This window comes from Silurus aristotelis, assembly GCF_946808225.1.
Source record: "Silurus aristotelis genome assembly, chromosome: 21".
Classification (NCBI taxonomy): Eukaryota; Metazoa; Chordata; class Actinopteri; order Siluriformes; family Siluridae; genus Silurus; species Silurus aristotelis.
Window position 1 is genome coordinate 14609900 of NC_139594.1, and position 26941 is coordinate 14636840.

Below are 26941 nucleotides of genomic sequence, written 5' to 3' on the forward strand. Positions count from 1 at the left end.
ATAGGATTTAGGTGCGGTAACTGGGCAGGCCATTCCATGATAGATATCACTCCAGCCCACTTTTTGCTCTCTAAATAATGTTAACAGTGATGTACGTATGGTTACATATGTACTTTGGGTCATTGTCTTGTTGTATGGTGTAGTTCCAATTAGCCGCAGTCCAGACAGAATTGCATTGAAGTATGGAATGGCAGCCATTTTGGATGAATTTTCCTTTCACCCAGAATAAGTCTCCAAACTTACCTGCAACAAAACAAACCATTAAACTTCCACCTCCTTGTTTGACTGTGGGTGTGATACAGTCTGCTAAAGTCTCTCTTGTTCTTTCTCTTATGTAAGTTTCTCTGGTAAGACCAGAATGTCACATTTGGACCATCTGTCCTCAGAATTTTTTTTTTAGGCATTCACTGTCCAATTTTTTTATGTTTTTAACCCTTCAATAGTCTCTTTATTTACAACTTTAATGGGAAGAAAAAGTATTTATTTGTATTACTAAACTTAATACTTAGTGCTATTTATTGTAATACATTTAAAATATCACACTCTTCATTCCTCATTCAGCCAAAGCCAGAAAACGCTGTAACGATAGCCGTGTCCTCTCGGGTGCTGTTCCGCACAGATAAAGAGCAGAAGGTATATGAAGAGAAAGGAGTAGAGGAGTACCTCAAGTACCAGGTGGAACACGAGGAGGAGCCTTTAGCTCCTGGACCAGCATTTCCATTTGTTAAGGTAACAGACAAAGACATCTACATGCTCTTTTTACTGTATATAAACTATTCATTTGCAATCAATTCCTTACAGGACCGCATCTGTCAGGGTTGGGCAGTAGTTTTTGAGCTATTTTCTGAGTTGCTTAGTAGCTCCTGGTTCCATAATCTCAAATGACTGTATAAGACTGTAGAAAGGACATTACTCACAATCACACACTCCAGTGCTCATGTTAGTTCTCACTCTCCAGTGTTCTGTATTGTTTTGAAGATTTATAATCACACTCTTGATATCACCCAAATGAGGATGGGTTCCCTTTTGAGTCTGAATCCTCTCAAGGTTTTTTCCTCATAACATCTGAGGGAGTTTTTCCTTGCCACAGTCGCTATGGCTGCTTATCAGGGATAAATACAACGCTATAAAAATAAACTTGACTTGACGACTATTTATGATACATGTATTTACATATGTTACTTAAAACATAAAAAAGGATTTTGTCATTTGTATTTGATAGGGTTGATTAAAATTGCTTCATATTTTGTATCGAAAGTGTTTTTAGTGTATTTAGTGTTTTATATTTTTGTAGTTTTAAAATACTGTAAAATACTTTTTTCTACATGATGACCATAAAAATACTCTGAACAGAGTAAAACAGGAATTTTTCAGTTTTATGAGAAAATGTTATATATAAGTTTAAACCTTGTATGTGGTTATATTTATTATAAAATAAAAACTTTAGTGCATCAAATACAGTATTTCACTGTATTTCACAGTATTTCACTGTATTTCGCTGTACTGTGGCATCATTCTGTGTGTGAAAAATAACATTTTAAATGTTATGTTATGACTTAATGAGGACAAAATACTTTTTAAACCCCTCTTTAACCAGAACACTCTTATTCTCATAACAACACTTGATTTCTTATCCTTTTCCATATATTTACTGAATAATTTAAAAGTTTCTATTAAAACAATGACTAAAAAAGCAGGTTTAAGAAGTGATCAACTGTACATGTGTCTGTATTTAGAAATTGTGTGTTATAGACCGATAGGACCTCAACCTATTTAATTTCTTTTCCTTTTTCCCCAGGCCTTGGAGGCAGTAAATGCAAAGTTGCGAAAGCTGTACCCTGACAGCGAGGAGCTTTTTGACATTGTGCTGGTGACCTACAATCATGCCCATGTTGGAGTAAGACTAATTAATACAATCAACCACCACAGTGAGTGTCTTTTTTATCTATGCTTGACCTCAATTAGCCAATTTGGTAAAATTGGTAAAATTAGCTCAAAAACTGGTAACAATTCTAACCTTAGTGTTGGGTACAAAGTAAGAATAATGCTCTATATTATTGATTTTACACAGTATATTGATTGATATCAAGATCAATGCAATGAAAGGCAGTTTGGCTAGAAGTGCAATATAGTGGCACTGTGCAAATTAAGTGCATCTTACTGCTTGTAAGTGCAAATACTGTATGTATACAAACAAACAAAATTCTGTATGCAGTAAATATGTGCAATATCTTTTGAGCAAATAGTAATAGCAGATAGTATACAGATAGTATGATAAGCTAGAATATTGCTATGAGCTGTCAGTTATACAGAGATGAGACAGAATAGAAAGAAGTGCATAAAGACCTGCATAAAATACAGCATGTAATGGTACCGTGTAAAGTTCAGAAGAGTGATAATAGGGTTGTGAGCCTTTTCTATAGTAACAGCTCATTGAGAGACTTGTTGAGAATTGAATGATGGCTGCGCTGCATAATTCTAAGGCTAATAAATAAATACAAAAAAATGGTGAATGTTTCAGTAAATGTTTTTTTAAGAGCTTCTAATGTTTGTGCTTTGTAACAGTCAGCGAATGTAACACTTAAGTAAATTGGACCTCAAAAGAGTGAGGGAGTTTATAGCTGGAATCATGTAAATGCTAACGAAAACTAACTTGTTTTGCAGTAGTAGTTATAGTCATTAATTAGTTAAGAGGTTGGACCTGATGGTTATGAGTAACTTCGCTTTACATTGGGGCACATCACACCATTCTAGTACTTTAACACAGTGGTCCCCAACCCCCGGGCCGTGGACCGGCACCGGTCTGTGGGGCAATTGGTATCGGGCCGCACAGAAAGAATACATAACTTACATTATTTCTGTTTTATTTATTATCTGATTCTGAACGATGTTTTATTTTGGAAAATTACCGGATTCTCTCCGCCACATCTGTCTATGACTCACTCTTGATGCATGTCATGATACTTGTTTACCTACATCTCCTACCTTCTCAAAGGTGGTGCTCCGGCCAGTAACACATAATACAATACAATACGCTAAATTTAAACCCCCAAGTTAGCAAAATGAACAAAAAAAACAAAGTGGATTCATGTTTATTATTATAATATCTAAAAAATACCAGTTTTTATATCATATCATTTTATTTTGTTGTGTTTATCCGCCACACCTTAAAGGCCTCTCCGAGAAAATATTGTCTGAGATTAAACCGGATTCAGGTTTGATTGCATCTCAGTGCAGTTCAGAGTAACCTTTTTGTTCTATATATGTGTAGCACTTCTGTACTATTTACTGCTTATTACTCCAATATTGTTTTAACTGCAGCTGCTTAACCCCATCCTCACAGATAAAAACCCGCTCAGCTACAACCTTACATCCCTTTAACAAAAAAAGTTTTAAAGATGTTCTGTGTTCTTGTAATCTGTCACTGACAGAACTAATGATTTCATTCACATAATCCTGGAAATTCATACACGCCACTTCTGAATGCTTTTTATGTTTGTTACCAAAACACAACGAAACTCCCAGACCTCCCAGCTGCGTCATCTCATGCCGACCTTCGCTCAGTCTCAGATACACTTATAGGATGTGGTGAAATGGGAGTGACCCTTTGTGTCCTGCGTAAATAAATTGTTTAACAGCAGGACTTAAAGTGCACACTGTGTTTAGGACAAGCTTGAGAACCAGAAAAAAGCTGAGCAAAGAAATTCACACACATGCATTTCGGTGCGCATTAGTCGCGTTTTACATGGTTAGTCGCATGTAAAAAGTGTCCATGAGAAACGTCTGAATATGATTTTTGAACATTGAACATGAACTTTGAACATTGTTGGATTCTTACAAACCTTTTCCATTTATGTTTATTGTCAAATGTGAATGAAATGTGGGCAAAGCAGCAAGAAGGAAAAAAATTCACTGTGTTGTAAACATCAGCCCATGCAAAAATGACGTTTCCTCATTCTACGTTTTCTAGGGAAAGCCATTTACTTGATTACTATGTGCTCAAAATTCCTCACACGTACAAGTTCTATATGTAGAAGGTTAGTAAATTATGGTCAGGCTACATCATATTTATCCCAGTCACTCTATAAATCATATCACTATAAATTTTATATTTTGAAATTATATACAGTGCAACCTCGACACTTGCGGGAGTTACGTTCTATGACCCCTCACAAGTAACAAAGAATCGCAAGGTTTTGACTCACCTTTTGATTAAGATAAACCTTTATTCGTCCCACCGTGGGGAAATTTCTTATGGTTCCTTTTTCAATGAAAATTTTACATGTACTGTACTTTAAACACAACCTAAATTCTTAAATACTTGTCATAAATGTTTTATTTATAACTTTATATGAATAATACAATATTTTTATGTAATTTATTAGTATAAACTGTTTTGAAATGTTACTCCGGACTTTCGATCCACTCGCAGCTTCTCGGAAACTATCCAACTTTTTGCGGGTTACTCTTAGTCTGTTTTTTTATATTTAGGCTACTCTCCATATCCTTTAAAAGACAAACTGTTCTCAATTCTGGTAAATAGAAAAAATAATTTCCATTAACCTTGATTTTTTTTTACATTGATTACAGCTGATAATATAAAAATAAAATCAGATGATGTTAAAAATGATAATTAGCTGTATCTGGTAACATGACATAATTCCAGTTCAGAAAGAGGTTTGTAAACCGTTCCAACCAATAAAGGGTAATTGGTATGATAGCATGGTGTGTAGCGCTGCTGCCCCACAACACCAGAATACCTGATTCAATCCAGAGTTTAGGCTGCTGGGCGTGTGTGTGTGTGGGGGGGGGGGGGGGGGGTATTGGTGTGTGGAGTTTTGCATGTTTTTTCCATGTTTGTCTGGGTTTCATCAGAGTTTTCTGGATTTCTCTCACTTTCCTAAAAACATAAACATATGTAGGTGGAAGTGTGTGTCTAAGTTGCTCCTGGTTGTGAGTGTACGTGGCCTATGATGGACTAGTGTTCCACCATGACTGTATTATGCCTCATGTTCCCAGGATAGCCTTTTGGTTCACTATGACCAGCATAAAGCAGTAAACCCGTAACTGTATTCATTAAGCTGATTTTTTTAAATATAAATATGCCCTGCATGCACATTCGCATCAGTGCTATGGCTCATGTAGCATTTAGCAAACATGTAGATCTGACATAATGATGTAGGGATCAAGGCTAAACAGTTCCTGATGTTTTTCTGGGCATACGCTTTGCTGGAGGTTATATGTTCAGCTGGCCAATCAGATCTTCCCAGAGAGTCAGAGTAGAACTTCTAGCCTTTATGTTGTAAGCCAGCCACTTCCTGTTTTAGTCCCCACTGTGACAGAGCTCGAAGGGTTCTGATCGTCCTGGTGGCTAATTCACAAATCCAACAAGCAGCTTGCATAAAGGCTTTGTTTTGAACAAAACCAATACTTGCATACACACTTATCTACATCCATATAATGTCTATTTATTTTATGACAGGGCTGATAAAACAGATTTTGAAAGCCAATGATATTTGAAGCAAACCCATGAAATAAATGACTTCCCAGTTAACAAGAGCAACATGTTTCCCTTTAATGTTTTCATCAATAAGTCGACAGATGAGATGCCCTGAATGAATTAAATATATATTTAAAACTGAAACATCAAGGAGAATGTTGAACAGACTCTCACGCTCCAGTGTTTATCTCATGGGGAAATGTGTGCTTTAAGCTTCTTCCTGTAACCCACCCTCAAAATAAATCACTCAGCTGCTGAGACAGTCTTTCTATAAATCATTATTTATAATCTTTACGTTGTTAAAGATTTTTTTTATAATCATTCCAGCAAATCGATGACCCACTAATGTTCAAATAATTTCCTAGAACTTATTAATTGATTTCTTTTCGGTTTATTTTATGTGTCACTATTCATAAAAATATTGAGCACTGTAAAAATTAATGTGTTCAATTATTTCTTAACATAATAATTAATTATTACAAATATATAATAAAAAATATTGGGACACCCAACGTCAGCCATATGCGGTTCTTTCCCAAACTGTTACCACAGATTTGAAGGCACACTATTGTATAGGATGTCTTTAGATGCGCTAGCGTTAAACTTTCCCTTTACCAAAACCAGTTCAAGCCTGACAGTGCTCCTATACACAATGATGGCTCCATAAGACTTCCTTTACATGGTTCGAAGTGAATCTTGAATGGCCTGCTATAGAGCTCATTTGTGTTTGACAAGGTTTATTCAAATTTTTTTAAAATAAACAAATATATAAGAGGCAAAATTGAAACCTTCAACACAACACACATTTAATCATCACATCCTTTCTTTATTTAAATATAAAAAAATAATAATAAACCCTGCTGAATTTTTTTTCATTTGTTTTACTGATGCGCCAAGTCAAATCAAGCAACAAAAACTGTGCACATTCGGCAATTAAAACCGTCTGTGTGGAAACATAGCAAAAGTTCAGTTTGGTGTCCTGATGACTTTTAAAACACCATTATTACTTTATAACATTTACAAAAATATTTTATCTTCATGCTTTATCTTTAGTTTGCTTCACTAATAATAAACATAAATTTGCATAAAGCATCTATATTTGACCATGGCCATGTTGATTAAAATATTACAAATTTGAATTGTAAAAGTATATATATATATATATATTTTTTTTTTTCATTTTAAAAGTAATTACTCATTTGCATTTCCTGAATTCTTTATTTATCTGCTTGTAATTTTCTACATTAAATCAAAGTGAAACTTTATACTTTAAGACTGATTTCTCTGTACCTGTTGTGTTTGCTCTGTTGGAAGCCTAATGCAGTAACGTATTTGATTTTTAAACACCTGTGATTTTAAATCTAAATTGGAAAATCAGCACCTTCTCTTGTTAGTGATACCGGATAATGACTTCCCCTGATGTTTGTGGACACCATGTGAAGTACTGTTGCTAAACAGGGAACCTTCCCACAAGTATCTATTGCTCATTAAATGTAATACAGAGATCTCACCACAAATATTGCCATTTTGTTTTGATCAAAAATAATTTTCTTGAAAGGATGCTAAGCAGAAATGAAAAGTTCATATTCAGAAACTGAAAAATATGTACACGTGTCATACCTTGACAAGGCCACAACTCTAAATAGCCATCGACACACTGATTGAGAACACCTGGTTTCAGTTCACACACACACACATACACACACACTCTAAACTCATTCACAATGCAAAGTTTTGCAAAACAGTGTAAACAAATGGGAATGCGGAAGTCCGTAACGTTACGTGAACAGGCATACACTATAGAGTACAATGCCGTGAACGGAGTTTACAGGTGGTGGTGGGGTTTGGAAATCTTAACATGGTATAGTAGCTACTAACAACTGACTATGATTTAACATGTTCTCTTCTTTTATACTTACAATTTTTTCCCAATTTGAATAATTTGAGCCATTTGTAAAGATACAAAGATAAAGATTGTTAATATAAATTTTTCATATATAAGAAATTAAGTCATATGTTCATCTAAACGGGCTCACTCTGAGTGTATTGAACGAATGCGGTAAATATTCAATCTATTTTTATTCACTTTTTCAGATCTGTTCATTGAGCGGTTCTGCATGACAGGAGGCAGTAATCCGATCGGCTACCTGAAAGCATGGCACACAAACCTGTACCTGTCAGCTGACCCAAAAAAGGTGCAGGAGGCACTGGCTGAAGGTGAGATGATCCAACGGGACCATAAACTAGTCAGAATCAGGCAATAAACAGTATATTTGCTGCAAAGTTCAATATTTTCAAAAGCATTTAAAGTCACATTAGTAATAATAAATGATTTAAATAAATATTTTAATATAAATATTTAAATTCCAGGAGTGAAGTATATCTTACTTGTGGATAGGTACATATTCCTTGCTTAAAAAATGACTCAAGTAAATGTAAAATACCTCCTTTTACATTAGTACTTGAATAAAACCAGAAATTTAGTATTCACATTTGAAAATACAGTACAATTCAATTTTATTTTATTTGAATAGAGTTTTTTTACATGGGACATTTTCTCGAAGCAGCTTTATATTTCTAAGGTGAAAGAAGGCTATTCTGGTAATATTATTCACATGAGCCTTAAAGGAAAGACTGGGTTAAATAATCACACCAAGGTGTTTGACTGCTGTGCACACTGAGACAGAAACACCATCCAGGGATGCTATATAATCATTTATTATAAATAAATAACAAAATTTACTTGTAGCTGCATGTGGACCTAATAAAAGTACTTCCATCTTATCGGAGTTAAACAAAAGGAAGTTATTAAACATCCAGTGTCTAATGTCCTTTACAGACTTCTCAACATTTTTAAGATGATCTCTCTCATCTGGCACCCTTGCGGAACACCAAACTTCACCTCGTAGTGCGTAGAGAACACACCATTTACATCTACAAACTGATTGCAATCAGTCAAACAAGACCTAAGAAAGGAAAGAGCTGTTCCCTTTATTCCAACAACATTTAGTCTAGCAAGGAGGATATTATGATCAATGGTGTCAGAAGATGCACTAAGATCAAGCAACACAAGCAAGTAGACACATTTACCACCTTAACCAGTGCTGTCTCTGTGCTATGATGAGGCCTAAATCCTGACTAATACATTTGAGGCCTAAATCCTGACTAATACATTTGAGGCCTAAATCCTGACTAATACATTTCATAAATGTTATTCCTAAATAGGTGTGAGCATATCTGCTGTGCTACAAACCTTTTAAGATTTGGTGTTTCTTCGCATCGGTTTAATTGAATTCATCACTATGTCGTAACCAAGCTGATTGCTGATTGACCTGATGCTCCGAGTCACAACAGAACAGATCCAGTGTGACAGTCCCGAAGTTACAAACAAACAGTTTACACAATAGCACTTCATTAAACTGTACCATTTTTGCATGATGAGGATTCTACAGTTTTTGCTCACCATGCTGATGTTTCACCTTCATCCGTGTGTTTTCTTTTTGTGTGCTAATGCATTACTGTGGTACTTCCATGCTACACTAGCCCCGCTTTGCATAACTTTCAGGTACAGTTTTCTTTGTTGCGCTCATTATAAAATAACATTGCCTTGGATGACTTTGGACACACACTTATTCCTGCTGCCGGTTGACCCTGTATCGTCTGCATTTTGTATTCTGCTGTGTTATTTTTGCCATCATGCTAAACCGTAACTTGAGCAGCCCAGCGAATTTCAATATCGATTATTAGAAATTATATTGATTAATTTTTGCAGCTCTAAAAGTATGTAATGTTAGCCATATTGGTTCAGTTTTTCTTTCGCACAAAATAATTCTCCAACCTTATGTGCTCCAAAAAACCCCCAAACCATTAAGCTTCCACCTCTATGTTTAACTGTGGCTGTGAGCTAGTCTGCTAACATCTTCTCTCCTGTTCTCCATCTACAGAAGTTCTTCTACTACAGCCAAAAAATTTGTTTAAGTATTTTACTGTCCAATATTTGTATTTTTGCCTTTTACCTCGTTTGTTGGATATATATATATATATATATATATATATATATATATATATATATATATATATATATATATATATATATATATATATATATATATATATTAAAAAAAAAAAAAAAAAAAAACGTGAAAAAAAAAATGTAAGTGTTTCCAAACTATTGACTGGCACTGCGCTTAGGGACAGCATGATACACAGGCAGAGTAAATAAATTGCAGCGGTATATTTAGATCGTAATCCGAGAAGTAACCTGTCAATGATTTTGAACTGAAGCTCCACATAGCATGCTGGTCAAGGCTATCTACTACAGGCTTTGCTAAAAAAATGCTTTGTATATGTACTTCAGTTTTCTGGAAAACAACTCCTATTCACATCAGTAAATTAAATTTACCCTAAGGTCCATATTCTATTTACATATTATCTTTAGAACCAGACCTTCAATATAATTTGATCTGAAATGGTGTTAAATTAAGAGGATGAATGTTAGCCTGTAGTACTAAGTGCTGTGTGGCAGTGACATATTTGTTATCCAGTTCCCTAATGGCTGCCTTTCATTAAAGGCTTTTAAGTGTCATAGATCGTAAAGGCTTGCACTCCGTATTGACCAACAGCCAGCACTATTTTTACTGTCATGTTTTGTTTTTCCTCTCAGGCATTGCTGCAGCCACCATGTTTATGCCCGAGAAGCATATTGATGTGTCGGAGAAACAGCTGAGAGTGGCATTTGATGGCGATGCTGTTCTCTTCTCGGATGAGTCTGAACGAATATATAAAGCTCATGGGCTGGACAAGTTCTTTGAGCATGAGAAGGAAAATGAAAACACTCTACTGGATCGTGTAATTAATTCAGTTGAACTGTGTTGTTCTGATTTACACTGCATACAGTATACACAGTATGCAGATGTTGACTGTTTTTACACCGTGAAATTTGCATGTGACAACCCCCAGCAGTTATTGAGCATTTACAAACACACAAACTAACACAATCTCACAATCTTTATTGAGCTTAGCCTAGCACCAGTTTCTCAGTTTTTTAATTTGTGATGTAGTACGAAGGCTGTTTCTATGCTTTTTGGCACCCTAGGTCAGATTCTAATTGTCACCCCCCATTGCTCTGCCCTTCCAACACAACGCTCCACTATCTCACCATACAAATAATTTGCAACCTTCCATAAAAAGATGGAACACATTTAATAATCTTAAATTTAATGTTAAATCTAATATTAAACTTCAGCAGAAAAGCAGGTAAATAATTTTTATTTGTGAGGGTGAGGGCGGCGGTGGGGCAGGTGGCACCAGTGTGCTGGTTGCACCCTAGACGACGCCTAGTATGCCTAGAAAAGTGCTATTTATTACAGTGACACTGATGCAGTAGTAGTGGTGAGGTATAGCAGTATTATATTCAGCTAACACCAGTGCAGTGATGTTTTCAGTAAACTAATCATTTCAATGCGTCAATATTGTAGATATTGGACTGGTATGTAGGCAGTCCACTGCCAAGCTGCAACACACAATACACTCATACCTGCACTAGACACTACACTACACTACACTACACTACACCCACACACACACACACACACACACACACACACACACACACACACACACACATATTTTAGCATCAGATATTCAGCTGAGCTAATAACAAACCACCATTCAGGTAATATTTATTTAGCGGGGGATAAATAATGTGCATAATACAATATAGGCTACAGTCAGTCATTGTGTAACTACAAAATTACCACTTAAATGTTAAACCTAAAATGACCAATAGTCATATATTATACAATATACTCTATGGTATACCTATTCAATAAGGTGGCATGATTGTGAAGCACATGCAAACTTAAATAATAAACTGATTTTCTTCTTTGCACTACTTACAGGGTCCATTGAAAGGTTTCCTGGAAGTCCTGGGAAAGCTCCAGAAGAAGTTCTATGCTAAAGGCCACAGGTTAGACTGCCCCATTCGCACCTATTTGGTGACGGCTCGCAGCGCGGCCAGCTCAGGCATCCGTGCTCTAAAGACTCTCCGTGCCTGGGGACTGGAAACAGATGAGGCCCTGTTTTTAGCCGGCGCTCCCAAAGGCCCGATGCTGGAGAAAATACGACCCCACATCTATTTTGATGATCAGATGTTTCATATTGAAGGTGCTGCAGAAATGGGAACGATTGCTGCACATGTACCGTACGGCATAGCACAAAAGTACCCTCACATAAAGAGTACCAACTCTGATAAGTAAGGGTGGGAACGGACATTTGACTTTGAGTTTTCTGCATGACTCAGTGTCCCAGTGATCCAGCAGCAATATATTTACTTCTTTAACCATCCTTTAATTTTTTACATAAAATACCAAACTGATTAGCTGATTGGTCTACTGATGTGACCATTCAAACAAAGTTAAAGGATAAAAAAAGACTAGTTTTTGAATTGCGCTTTTTAAAAATCTTTTTATTCTGTTATTTGTAAATAACTGGGTGCAAATGGGTGAATATTCATTCAATGAAATGAAAAAAAAATGCTATCATCAATTTTGATGCCCTTTTGTGTTTTTTGGACAGTGTTATGATGATGATTGTGATGTACTGTATGCTATGATAGTTTTCATTTATTATAAGCTGAAGACAGGGGAAGTGTAGCTCATGGATTAGAATGTTAGACTTTAAATCAGAGAGCCGTGAGTTCAAGCATCACCAAGTCGTCACTTCTGGGCCCCTGAGCAAGGCCCTTTCCAATTAACTGCTCAGTGTATAAAAATTTGATAATTGTTAGTTACTCTGGATAAGGCCTTTTACCAAATGCCATAAATGTAAATATAGATGATAGTAAATAGCTAATGCAGACTATATATTAGTGTATTGTATAGTGTATATTCTAAACATTTTATACACATATTTTTCTATAACAGAAACTCTGACACTAGTTTTAGATACAAGATAAAACCAGGTTTATAATAATGTTTTATTAGAATCATCCTGCATGAGCTAACCCATACAGCAGGCGAACCATGTTCAAAGATTTAAAAAAATGTGTAAAGCTTCTGTGAGGATAAAGTTCTTAAAAAGTTTATGGAAGCAGATTATTTTCTGACACTGGAAACTCTTTAAAATAAATGTATATGCAGTGATTTAGTAACACCTGATGCATTGTTTGTCGCATTAACTTAAAGAGATGGGACTGAATAATGTGCTATAGCTGCTATAATGCAAGGGATAACAGGAATAACTTGTTAACTCAAAATGGATAAAACATACATTTATTAATTTATGAATTAATAAAAAAGAAGCAAATGTACTGTGCATTCAGGCCACATCATGCCATCCAATCACTATATATAAATATAAAATATCGTGTAGTCTACAAAGTAAAGGAGGAAACAAGTGGTGAATTAGTGAACATACTTGTATTTTGTATGAGACAGACATGTGCTAGACTTTTATAAGTGTGTTTAGGATATGATAGCATTTGTTCTGTCCTCAGTGGTTAAAATCAGATATATCTAATATGGACTGTATTATACTGCAGAACCATTTCAATAAAAAATGAAGCTGTTATGTAGCTATAAAGGTTGCAGATGAGCTGATGTTTGCCATAAAGATGGGAGTAATAAATATGATTTAATTATTATACTTATTACATGTTCAAGAAAAAAGCATGAGTCAATCAAAACCACTCGTTTTATTTTCCGGGTCTCAAATTTGCTCTTGGAGAAGATGACATTTATATCAGTGTTAAAACAATGGTATGATTTGAGCATCAGCTGATAAAAATCGTATACAATTAAAAAAAGAAAATGTATAATGTATAATTTGTTGAAGCATCATGGAAGATTATGTTTATTTAACAGTTATGGAAGGAGACTCCAGTGTTGAGTGTCATTTAATGGGAAATTCACTGAGCGCAGCTGCAAATATGTGAAAACTTTGATAAATGACAACACATGAACATGTAAAAAAATAAAACTTAACACAATATAACATAAATCGTGAACCCAAACCTAAGCATGAACAAATGCTAAACACAGAATCTATAAACACAAGTGCTAATCAAGGTGACAAGGAACAGGTATGAATGTTCAGTGACATGTGACAAACAAGGAAGTGAAGTGGCTGTTGGGTAATCTAGTCCCGAGGCACAATCCTCACAGTTGGTACTTTCTAACAGTCTTCAGTCAGAGTATTTTGACATGATGTGTATCAGTATTATTTTATACTTATCTGCAATCCAGAAAAAAATGGAAGGTGAGATAAAAAGCTCAAAACTAGTGGATGAGAGGTGTAGTAAATGTGATAGCAGTTTGCTGGTGTTTGGAAGCCAATGTGGTGATGGAAGTTTATCAAATGAGCATCTGCTGTAATACATATTTCAATAAATACGTATTTTCAGATTTTTTTTTTGTCATGCATCTCCTCAGCATTAAATTAGAAGCAGTGACATTTGTGTGAGTTTTCCTGATTGTATTTATTATTTAAATCTTCTTCTTATATATATATATATATATATATATATATATATATATATATATATATATATATATATATATATATATATATATATAGAGAGAGAGAGAGAGAGAGAGAGAGAGATTATTATAGCAGATATTGATATCCAAGTGTTTAAGTGAAAAGGCAATTAGTAGCCACTAAGAACTTGTGTGTTATCAAAGAAAAAAGCTTTATACATGTACTTTTTCAGCACAGTGAAATTCTTTCTTCTAAGCAACCTTATGAAGCTGGGGTCAGAGTACAGGGTCAGCCATGTTACAGCACCCATGTTAAGGGCCTCGCTCAAGGACCCAAGAGTGACATCCTGGCAACTAGGGCTTGAACCATGGTTATCCCATATTAAGAATAAATTTAACTACATAGAATAATTTTTTTTCCAGACTTGCCCTGCAATGCAGACACTAATCTAGACTTTAGAGGGTTCTAAAAGAAAGTTATTAAAGGCATGACAATTCCCTTGCACACTGCACCCAAGCTCATTTTTGCTTTCCTTTCTCTAAGCTTTGAAAAGATTATCTATGTGTAGATTTTAACGTGATGGTGTAATTTCTCCAGAGTTTTATTTCTCCAGCAAGATCACAATTTCAATATGTGTGTTTATTTTCATCAAGGCACAAAAAAGCATGATCCCTGGCATCTGCAGATTCTCTCACAACAGTTGCTCAGCTGAAAGTTGAACGTTCGGCTGCCCTCCAGCTAATTCATGATAAGAGTAAGAAGCGGGAGCAGATGGCGTAATGCAGCAAAGCTGTTTTTCTGTCTAAAATATTTTCTGTAGTGTTGCTTAGCATTCTCTTTTTGCCCTGTACCTCCTAAATATCACTTTAGGTGGCAGTAGTGTTGTTTGTAACACTGCAGTTACTGGCAATAAAGGGCTGTGAGAGGCAGGATTGGTTTTAGACTAAAGCCAATGTTCAAGTTAACTTAATTTTAACACTATCTAGACAAATAGTGCAGAATGTAGACATTGATCAGTGATTAGCTATCCTTATTAGAGACCAAAAGACTTCATTGGGACTTTCCAATATAGATAAGAGCAGTTAACTTATTCTGTGTCAGTAATAATTTCATTCACATTTAGATCATCTTTAGACTCTCAACCTTATCTAGACATAACACAATTTCAAATGAACTGACAAAATGATCCTATAGAATAGTCTATAAATGGTATCTGGAGCCTAAAGCATTCTTGTAGCTTGTCTTTTGTGAAACTGGGGAGCAAGCGAGTCATATTATGAAAATGGCCACAGTACAGAAAAAGAATAATTCAGTAGACCTCATGGAAAGGATTTGAGGAATTGACACTGCTGATGTCCAATGCTATGGCATCCACATCTGAACAGAATGAGATTAGTACCCACAGGGTGAAAAACAAGATCCTCAAGGACAACAACAGTAATGTCCTACTAAATGGTGAGGAAATAGAAAAGGTGGGGGCATTCATGAAAAGCAAGGAGGGCATACAAGCAAGGAACTGTTTCTCCACAGCAAGGTTTAACACCAATGTCTAATCTAATCAATTACCACTGTAGAGTTTTATTAGCACCTGTCTAAGGTAAGTGGAAAAGAGGATGACCATGCAATGTCTAGCAATAAGACTTGGAGGTAAACATCAAGAAAGGTAGAGCAATAGTAGGACTAAGGACAAAGATGGCTGGATGAACCACAACCCTATACTCTAAGAGGGGCAGTGATGGAAAATATATGCAAAAAACTGACTAAAGTAAAACTCAAACCTTAAAACTACAAATCTGACATCCATAAAGATTTCAGTGTTCAATCCTCCTATGAGAATCAGCGGTACTATGTGAGTTTGTCATACAGTTGATAAACAAGAGCACGATCAACCAGCTGTCTCCTGCTGGCTTTACACGTTATTGAAAATTTCATCATGCTTGAGGATCAGAGCTGGTTTTCATTTTATTACTGTGGAGATGTAGCTGATAAAGAGATGAGGAGGAACAACTGTCAGCTGTCTAATCCCTTTCCCCATACCATAAAGGCCATGTTCATTAAATGCATTAAATCCACACTACCTTAGTGAGATTCCAGATTAAGACATTATGAAATGAAATTCTGTGTATTTTTGATACCATCTTAGACAGAATTCATACACAGATAAAAATGGGCTCCATACAGATACGGATAATATCTTAAATATAGAACAAATTGATAAGGAAATAAGTTGATGAAAGGAACAAATTAATATTAAAAAGGTTATTTTCTGTTGGTTGTCTTTTCTTTAACTGATACATATTAGCTCTTTAAAACATTAGCACAATGTATGGTTAATGGCGAAAATGGTGAAAAGAGGGCTTTATTGATTTCCTAGTGGGACTCGGTATTCATCTCAAAAGAAAAGAGAATCATAAATGCCAAGCTATATTTGAAATCAATATCAAAACTTCCTGTCTGAACAAATGTTTCCGTATGTCAGCATGATAAATTCCTGAGCATGGTTGCTCTATCTGAATTATGCCACAGCTTGTTTCGGATTGCCGTCTGACCTTTGGGATTCATATACAAGAGCTCAGCAATGTAAAAAAAAACATGAGTAAGAAATCAAATGGATGGGATGTTCTGTTAAAGGAAAACAACCAACAACAGGGTGGTGTGATGCAGACAGACAAAAAAGCCACCACCAAAAAGCAGTGTATATTTTCTAATAATGGCTCATCCCAAAGTTTTTTTAATTCCTTTTATACAGCATTTTCATAATATCTTAGAAAAAAAACTTCCTGTTACCACTTGCATTATAGCAGTTATTTAATAACCAGACTCTACGAAAATACGTTTGTCCTTCTGTCATGTAATAATCACGGAAGTGGGAGGAAAAGTGCAGGAAGACATTAATTACGTAAAGTGCAAACAGAGAAACTAAACACAAGGAAAAAAAAAAACCACAACCATAAACAGAAACTAGAAAAAACAACCCTAAGCAGGAGCATGAACTTATGGCAAGAGACAACAACTGCGGAAGCTAAAAAATAAGAGACAAAGACTGCAGTTAACTGAACATAAATACATGCTAATTATTAATGAATGCAAAACAGATATGCAAAAAAAACTTGTCATCTGTTCATTACAGTGCAATTTCCTGTGGAAAACATAGTGTCAGGCCGGAAGAACACGCCGGAAACCGAAGTTCAGCAGAACAAGGTTTTAATGAAATAGACAGGGAAAACGGCAAACAATAGAGTACATAAAGATCCAGCAAACTCTGGTAATCCTATAGATAAGCTAAGTCCATGGAATACACAATATCCTGGGAAAGGCAGTAATCCAAGCGGCCACACAGCATGAGTAGTCTGTGAATGTTCTCCAGCCTAAACTGTAGAAAGGACAGTGACATGAAGGAGAGCGGAGCTTAAGTAGGGAGGTGAGCTGATGAGTGCCAGGTGTGGGTATTTAGTATGATGGTGAGCTGCTAGAAATGATAGGTACATCTGGGGAAGGTGTGGCTGGTGGATCCCTGACAGAGCTTCAAAGAGCAGTATCCAAATGAAGAGAACTCCATTAAGAGGCAGGGTGCTAGGGTGAATTAGGCCGATCCAAAGAGAAAAAAGGGATCCTTAGGGATCCATCAACAGCCCTACTATGTTGACTGGTCAGGTGGGAATTTTTAACACCTGGCATACATTTCCCAGTGTAAGTGTATTAATATGAACCTGTAATCTGAGCTGGAACTATTGTCAACAGTACTGTTATAGAAAATGTATTAACACACTTAACAGTGACCGATTAAAACATTTAGCATTTGACGGCACTGTGGTAATAGAAACGATAGAATGTGTAAATTACTAATAGATTTGATGTAACTGCAATAATACAGGTATTTACAGGTATATACAGTAGCTATAAACATGTTTAAGTCACTACACAGCCAAGTGTTATGTTATGCAATAGCAAAACAACATGATTTGGAGCACTGTACAAACTGTTCTAAATTTTTATATCTAATAAGACATCACATTCAGGTACTTCCGGCAAGTTTACAGTGGCTGCACTGCTGTTTGATTCTGTGCCAGATATGAAGCAGTTTAGAAGGCATGGAGAGCCAGAACTGGGTGGTGCATTATAACTCATGAGCCAGAGAGTTTCAGCTTCAGTCCAGTTCGGAGACAGATGGTAAGATTCACACAATCACTATATCACTGTGAAGGTCACTACCACACTCATCAGGGGGTTCTTCAGATTTCTTCTCTCTTCCAGATATGGCATGCTAAGCTCTGCTCATGCCCAATGTTTAATATCCTGTCTGAAATTGATAGCCTTGTGCACCTCCGGTACAGGCAATGAATTGGTTGTTGTGGTTACTGATGAGGTAATGGTGAGGTAATTTAAACTAATGATGACAATTGTTCAATATCTTCGGCGATATGAATCCATTAGGAAGAATTGTGGGGATTGCATGAGGATGAAGATCTTGAAATCAGTATTAAGGCCAGATAGATAGATTGGGTTATTTATTTGGGTTATTTAATCTCCAGTGTAGAATTTTCAATTCCTTCAATTATAGTGAGATCTCAGTATTTCATAAATACTTAGATTCTAGATTCCTGACCCACATCCGAATGCGGTGTATGCATTATTTCTCGGCTGAATTGGCTTAGCAATTGGTTAAATTCTGTAATTCTGAGTAACTTGGTTTACCATGATTAAACCCGACCTTCACCGAAGATGAAATCATTTCCAAATAATTATCTCTTTTAGCCAATCAAATGGTAGCAGTTCGGCGTTTAAAACCATGCAAACAGGGAGGCAAACAAGATGCCTCATTTTGTACAAGTCTTTGCTTACTCCAGAATTGTATTGGTTAGGGTATCAGTTTTGACAGTTCACTTTTTTATCCATCTTCCTACGCACATCCTATGCAGAGTTAATAACATTGTATGCCATTAGAAGGTCAGCACATGATTCTTCATATTTCGCTTTTGGTTGATTGTTAACTTGATTGTCTACTAAGCTGCTCCCATATGTTTAATATATTTTATACTGGGTTTGTTTGGATGAGAGAAAAAGAAGACCTTATTATGATAAATAATGGAGATCTAAATAAATATGTAAAACCTCTTTCAGCTCCTCCCTTCTGTCAGGCACTACATAACTCTGTTTACCAAAACTACCAGACACAGGAACAGTTTCTTTCCGCAGGCAATCATCCTCATTAATAACTGACCTTAATTATATTCCCTGCTTGATATCTATAAGTACTGCATTATCAGAACTGTCAGCCATCACATCATCTGTATGTTACACACACTATTGCTGCTGTATATTGTACAAAGTTCTAAAGTAAACTCTTTATCGTACCTGATGCACAATACTGTTATTTGCACTACTATACACTCTCACACCAGCTAGAAAAGTACTTGGTGTGACATCTGGAAATAGAAAGCAAGACAAGGAGACGTGGTGGTGGAATGAGGAAGTGCAGGAGAGCATTAGGGGAAAGGGGTTGGCAAAACAGAAGTGGGATTGACAGAGTGATGAGAAAAGTAGGCAGGAGTACAAGGAGATGCGGCAGCAGGTAAAAAGGGATGTGGCGAAAGCCAAGGAAAAGGCATATGAGGAACTGTATAAGAGGTTGGACACTAAGGAAGGAGAAAAGGATTTATACCGATTGGCCAGGCAGAGGGACCGAGCTGGGAAGGATGTACTGCAAGTTAGAGCAATAAAGGATGGAGAGGGAAATGTGTTGACTAGTGAGGAGAGTGTGTTGAGAAGATGGAGGGAGTATTTTGAGCAGCTGATGAATGAGGAAAATCAGAGAGAGAGAAGGTTGGAGGATGTGGAGTTGGTGAAGCAGGATGTAGATAGGATTAGTATGGAGGAAGTGAGAGCAGCGATTAAGAGGATGAAGAATGGAAAGTCGGTTGGACCAGATGACATACCGGTAGAAGCGTGGAGATGTTTAGGAGAGATGGCAGTGGAGTTTTTAACCAGATTGTTTAACAGGATTCTGGAAGGGGAGAGGATGCCTGCGGAATGTAGAGAAGGAGTGTGCTGGTACCGATCTTTGTGCATAAGGGAGATGTTCAGACCTGCAGTAACTACAGGGGAATTAAGTTGATCAGTCACACCATGAAGTTATGGGAAAGAGTAGTGGAAGCCAGACTGAGAGAAGAGGTGACCATCTGTGAGCAACAGTATGGTTTCATGCCGAGGAAGAGCACCACAGATGCTTTATTTGCTTTGAGGATGTTGATGGAGAAGTATAGAGAAGGACAGAAGGAATTGCATTGTGTATTTGTGGATTTAGAGAAAGCGTACGACAGGGTGGCGAGAGAGGAGTTGTGGTATTGTATGAGGAAGTCAGGTGTGTCAGAGAAGTATGTGAGGGTGGTGCAGGACATGTATGAGGACAGTGTGACGGCAGTAAAGTGTGCAGTAGGTACGACAGACTGGTTCAGGGTGAAGGTTGGACTGCATCAAGGATCGGCCCTGAGCCCTTTTCTGTTTGCAGTGGTGATGGACAGGTTGACGGACGAGGTCAGACAGGAGTCTCCCTGGACTATGATGTTTGCAGATGATATTGTGATTTGTGGTGAAAGTAGAGAGCAGGTTGAGAAGAGCCTGGAGAGGTGGAGATATGCGCTGGAGAGAAGGGGAATGAAAGTCAGTAGGAGTAAGACAGAGTACATGTGTGTGAATGAGAGGGAGGGCAGTGGAGTGGTGCGGTTACAGGGAGAAGAGGTGGAGAAGGTGGAGGAGTTCAGGTACCTGGGGTCAACAGTGCAAAGTAATGGAGAGTGTGTTAGAGAAGTAAAGAAAAGAGTGCAGGCAGGGTGGAGTGGGAGGAGAAGAGTGACAGGAGTGATTTGTGATAGAAGAGTATCTGCAAGAATGAAAGGGAAAGTTTATAGGACTGTGGTGAGACCTGCGATGTTGTATGGATTAGAGACAGTGGCATTGAGTAAAAGACAGGAGGTGGAACTGGAGGTAGCAGAGCTGAAGATGTTGAGGTTTTCGTTGGGAGTGACGAGGATGGACAAGATTAGAAATGAGTTTATTAGAGGGACAGCACATGTAGGATGTTTTGGTGACAAGGTGAGGGAGGCGAGATTGAGATGGTTTGGACATGTGCAGAGAAGGGACATGAATTATATTGGTAGAAAAATGCTGAAGATGGAGCCACCAGGTAGGAGGAAAAGAGCAAGGCCAAGGAGGAGGTTCATGGATGTGGTGAGGGAAGACATGCAGGTAGTTGGTGTGAAAGAGGCAGATATAGAGGACAGGGTGGTATGGAGACGGATGATCCGCTGTGGCGACCCCTAAAGGGAGCAGCCGAAAGAAGAAGAAGATACACTCTCACACTTTATGTACATTAGGGTTCTGTCATATACCCTGTGTTTCTATTTATTACTCATACTGGCTATATTGTCTCACATTGTCTGTATTGTCTCGTATAGTCTGTTTTGTCTTGTGTTGTCTGTTTTGTCTTGTATAGTTTCAGCTAAATGTATAGTGTTATTTATGTTTGTAGTTTTGAGGGTCACCAACAGCTGGAACCTAATTCCTTGTGTGTGTCAACACACTTGGCCAATAAACCTGATTCTGATTCTGATGTAAAGTAAAAGCTAAGATTATCTTTTTCTTTGTTTTTTGTTTTTTTTGTGTGCATTGTCTAATCTATGGCAGAGTTTAGTGGAATAATAATTACACTCTTGATATCACCCAAACGAGGATGGTTCCCCTTTTGAGTCTGGTTCCTCTCAAGGTTTCATCCTCATAACATTTAATGGAGTTTGTTTACCTTAACTGTTAAATTCTGTAAAGCTGCTCTGAGACAATGTGTGAAATAAAAAGCTTTAGACCTTTATATACAATATATATATTGTATATAAAGGTCTAAAGTTTTTTATTCCACTTGCCATAGGTCAGAGTATACTGTATATATGGTATTTAGTATTCGAAACGTACAAGGCAACAGGTTACAGTGGTCCCTTGATGTGCATGAGTGAGGTGGGTAATCTATGCTTAATATCGTAGCATTTATTAGATTGGACCCATTTTATTGCAGTCTCCATAGTAACCAGAACCAGAAGATGTAGCATTCTTAGTGCAACCCATGTGTAGCCTCAATAATACCTCGTATGAGAGTTGAGTATCTCCCAGGATAAAATTATAGAGGTCTTTTTGCACCATTGATTTAAGCAGACCTGAGCTCTGTTCATATAACTTGATGAAATTGTAAAACATAGTAAGACATAATGATATAAAGATGCTTAAATCAACAAACAAAATACCTGGCTATACAGTAAATCAAGCACATGTTCTTCATATCAGTTCTGCGAACTCTGTATGTTGCATAACATCAACTGAATATTACTTCTTATATCATAATTAAATTCCTGACAGTACCTGACATTTACTGACCTGTAGGCTCGAAGTCTAGCTTCAAGCAAAAGGTTCTCTTCTCCAACCTTTGCTTTTCTATCTCATCTTTTTTATTAGATAAAATGCATTAAGTAGGCAAACACACTCCTGACACACTGTGGAAGCCAATAAAGATGATTGGTCAGGCTGTGGGTGGACAGGAAAGTGGTGGGTGGCTTACAGTCTGGTTTTAGTTGCATCTGCTCTGCATTCAATCAAATCTAGCAAACAGGTTTAATAGACCTTAAACAATACACTTGAGGTCTGCTCCAATTAGTTCACTTCACATCAGAAGCACTCAGTTGGTGCAGGGAGAATCTTTTTTTTGGTTTTGCACAATGCGTAATATTTGATATGTGCAAAATTCTTCATAAATCAAACACCATAGACATTTGGATTTATCTTTTAACCAATTTAAACAAAGTGCTTATTGGGCCCCATAGAGAACACATCCTCTGTGAATATAATCCCTGGATTAAGAAAACTATTATGATAAAACCCCTGTTTAAAAGGAATTAGGACAGCTGCATAAAAACACAGAGAACAAACTAAGGCTTTGGAGGTTTAGCAAAGGTTTACATTATGTGCTCGTTCTACTGCTTGTTGAAGAGCAGGTGTTTAGTTTTACTATGAAGACAGTCAGTGACTCAGCTGTTTAGACAGCTAGCAAAAATTAATTCCACCACCAAAGAGCCGGTTGAGAGATACTTGTCTCCCTTGTTTCTTGAGTGACATTGGAGCCTGATCAGCTTGGCATTCTAGTAGCTAGAGGCCAGGAACACAATCACATGCCTTATTTTTCATCTCTTCAGACTCTCCCCTCTCCCTCCATTGCTGCATTCACTCTTTTCCTGTGTATGCAGCAATGGAGGGAGAGGGGAGAGTCTGGAGAGATGAAAAATAAGGCATGTAATTGTGTTCCTGAATGTATTTAGTGGCAAGGATCTGATGGCACACATGGAAGGGATGTCCTGCCAGGACTCCATGATGACAATGAACTAGATGGCAATCAGTCCAAAGCCTTGTCCTATGTTATGTAAATGCTTCAAGAAGGCACAGACCATGGTCACAAAGACACCACATCTGTTAACTACCAAGCTAAGAAAAGCTCTGAAAACTTATGACAACTGAGGTGCTTTCATTACATTTCACCCTGATTACTGTAATGCCCTTTTTCTGGACTATTCTGGACTGTCTGCAATCTATTCAAGTTCATATCTGCTTATATTACTCCTACTGTATACAATTTAACCATCACTAGCTACCTGTCTCCTCCAGTTTTTGTATACAAAACTCTCCTGCTTACATTTAAGCCACTCCACAGTCTTGCTTCCTCCTACCTAGCTGAGTTATCGTCTACTTATTTTCTCACTTGGTCACTCCAATCTTCTGGGTGTGAACTATTTATTGTTCCTAGATTCCATCCTTTATCTCTATATAAATTAAGCATATTTATTTATTGTGTTTTTAAAGCTGCTGCCTCTGATCTGGATGAGCTCACAGACTCTGTAACATCGTATATCAGTTTCTGTTAGGATATATGCATATGACCCTGCCTCCATATGGAAAGGTCTGAGGGACATCACAAGCTAGAAGACACCACCCCCCAGCTCTGTAGGGAATCACCAATTGGTTGATGACCTGAATGAGTTTTACTGTAGATCGAAAACTCCGGGTCTCACACTTCACACCCATTCTGATCATCTCACCACTCAACCATCAACACCTCTAGCAGCCCCCCTCTCCCCCTCCTGTATTTCAGATCAGTGAAAATGTTGTGCATCAAGTCTTCAGCAAACAAAAAAAGAAGGAAAGCACCAGGACTAGACGGAGTTTCAAAAGCCTGTCTACAAACCTGTGCAGACCAGCTGTGGTCAATCTTTTCACAGATCCTTAACAGATCACACACTGTAACTGTGTGAAGTGCCTGCCTGCTTTAAACGTTCCATCATCCCCATCTCATTGAAACCAAAAATCACCGGACTTAATGACTAGCTAGTGAGACTGGGGAAATTCAACTCAAAGAGCCATACTATCAGCACTGGTGCCCCCCAGGGATGTGTTCTCTCCCCAATGCTCTTTTACCTGTACACCAATGACTGCACCTCTACAGACCCCTCTGTCAAGCTCCTGAAGTTTGCAGACAACAATACATTCACCCCCTGAACTTTTGTTATCTGGCCGATGCTACAGCACACCTAGCACCAAGACAGCCAGGCACAAGAAATGTTTCTTCCCCCAGGCAATCAACCTCATAAATACTTAAATACTCTCCACATTATTCAATAAAAATAAAAAATATATATGTGCAAAACTACATTTTACTAATCTAAATCTGTACTTTTCTTTGCAATAATACTCTATTTATTTTTCTATATAAAAATGTGCAACGCCTTTTTATTTTTTTATTTATTTATTGTGTTTTATTATTCTTTTTTATTTTTTTTTTATTTTACTTTTTAAAAAGGTGCAACTAGAGGCTTCTGCCACCAAAACAAATTCCTTGTAAATTGCAAACATACTTGGCAATAAAGCTCTTTCTGATTATTATTATTATTAAGATTATTAAGATTATTCAGATTATTTTTATTATTATTATTATTATTATTATTATTATTATTATTATTATAACTATTATCTAGTGTATTCATATTAGATACAACAGTTTTCTATTAAAATAATTGCGCAGGTTTTGCCCTGTTGTCTAACAGTTATCTAACTTCACCCATTTGTGTACAATTACTGTTGATTAGAAGGTCTCTTTTCAATCCGTCATCTCTCAGTGTGTGATGGATAGAATATTACATTTATTGTTATCTGGCGACAAATAACTGCATGCTTGTCAGCTGCTGTTGCAAAATCATGCTTAATTTGATGTGAAACATGATTGTAAGACGGTATTTCATGCTGCCTGCTGGTCATGACGCCAAGCCATAAAGTGCAACTATATGCTAGACGTTGGGAATCAATGCATGAATAATTAAATCATTACAGTTTTTATCTGAGTCACCAAACTCTCCCTAAAGCTGAACAAATCTAAACAAATCGGTCTTGCTGAACATTTTTAATGTGAGGAAAATTACTAAATGACGTCTATTTCCTCACTGATTATTGCATGCTCCTGGGGCAACTGGAACTGTTTGTAAACGTTAATAGTATTTCTGAGTACCCGCTTATCTCTAATGAAACACTTTTGGTGTCCCAATATTTAAGTCAGCAGCCATTAAACATAATAGATTGTCATCAATCCCCCTGTGTTCAGTGCTGCCAGATTCATTTGGCATCATTCAAACCTCCATGGGTTGCCTATAAACAGCTAATTTATTTCTTCAGTGACAAAAACTTTCCACTCTCATCATAGATGGAATATGCTGTTTACTTTCTGAGGAGGTCAAGCAGATTTGACACACTCTTGAGAGACTGAGAGCCTCATTCGCTTTACACATAGTGTTTTGCTGCAAAGATGGGAAGTGACAGGTTTAAAAAGGAAAGAAAGACTTTAAATAGCATGCACTAGATGCAAGATTAATCAGTAAAAGCTATACCAGTTGTAGCCCAGTAATTTGATAATTTTTTTTTTCTTTAAGTCCCACATTGATTGCCATAGTGTTAAAGGTCAGGAGGGACATAGAACCCTGCTCCCATAGAAGGGAGCTCCTGCTTTCAGCTCTGTGAGATAAGGATGAGCATTTTCTTTTACAAGCCACTGAATGCCTGAATATCATAATGTCTGTTTAAAAAAGGAATATAGCGACAATTGCAGATTTTGTCTTCCTAATACCTCTGAGTCAGTCACCATGGGAGTAAAGCCATTTAACTGCTCACCATGGTAACCTGATTGAGCTTGTGCAGCATCCAACACAGGTGGCTTAGCTTTCAGTCAAAGAAACAGCAGGTGGGACTGGCAGATATGCATATCAATTAAAAAAAAGTTTTCAATTATGTACTATGATCGTGATAAAAATTTGCTTCTGTGTTTTGTATGCTTGTGTAACAGATTGGGATCCAATGGAGGGCATATGCCAGGCCCATTTTTAGTGTTCTTTGGGTAGACTCTAGATAACTGCCCTGTTGCCTATGAAAGGTTTAACTGGAGAATAATTATAAGAATTGCATTTTTGATCTTTGCATAACTTTTTTATTTATTAACATAATGTATTTATTTATCAGGATACATAGAGTTGCTTTAATTATGTACTGTAATTCCCAAGCTCCTGGGTAAACATATACAGGTTTCCCTTTTTCACCTCCCCAGTGTGGTTGAGAATTGTTGAGACATATACTGTAAGGCAGACTTAATACGGTGTTGCTTTTCACCTTGTACACTTATCAACTGAATCATCCAATTTTACAATCTCTAGCTCAATGAGCAGTAGTGACAGCATTTGGCAGCTTTTGGTTTTCTCACAGTTTGCTTTAAATCTGTCCCATTAGATAAGGTTCCACTTCATTGACACACTTAGTGAGAGTTAATAGTAATTCATGTTATTTTTTTTAGCGTCTTATCCAATTCCATTTATACCACACACTAATAGCATTTTG

The 26941-nt window shown here is 36.9% G+C and overlaps 1 protein-coding gene across 1 annotated transcript in view; it reads left to right on the plus strand.

Moving 5' to 3' along the window:
* nt5c1aa (5'-nucleotidase, cytosolic IAa) overlaps nucleotides 1-12657 on the plus strand; it is an 18477-nt gene extending 5820 nt beyond the window's left edge. Inside the window, exons 3-7 of the mRNA XM_083523785.1 lie at nucleotides 562-729; nucleotides 1799-1928; nucleotides 7595-7717; nucleotides 10164-10348; nucleotides 11401-12657. Of these exons, the coding sequence (XP_083379911.1) occupies nucleotides 562-729; nucleotides 1799-1928; nucleotides 7595-7717; nucleotides 10164-10348; nucleotides 11401-11757 (963 nt within the window). The 3' untranslated portion in view covers nucleotides 11758-12657. The remainder of the gene's footprint in view (nucleotides 1-561; nucleotides 730-1798; nucleotides 1929-7594; nucleotides 7718-10163; nucleotides 10349-11400) is intronic.
* The last annotated feature ends 14284 nt before the right edge of the window (nucleotides 12658-26941 follow it).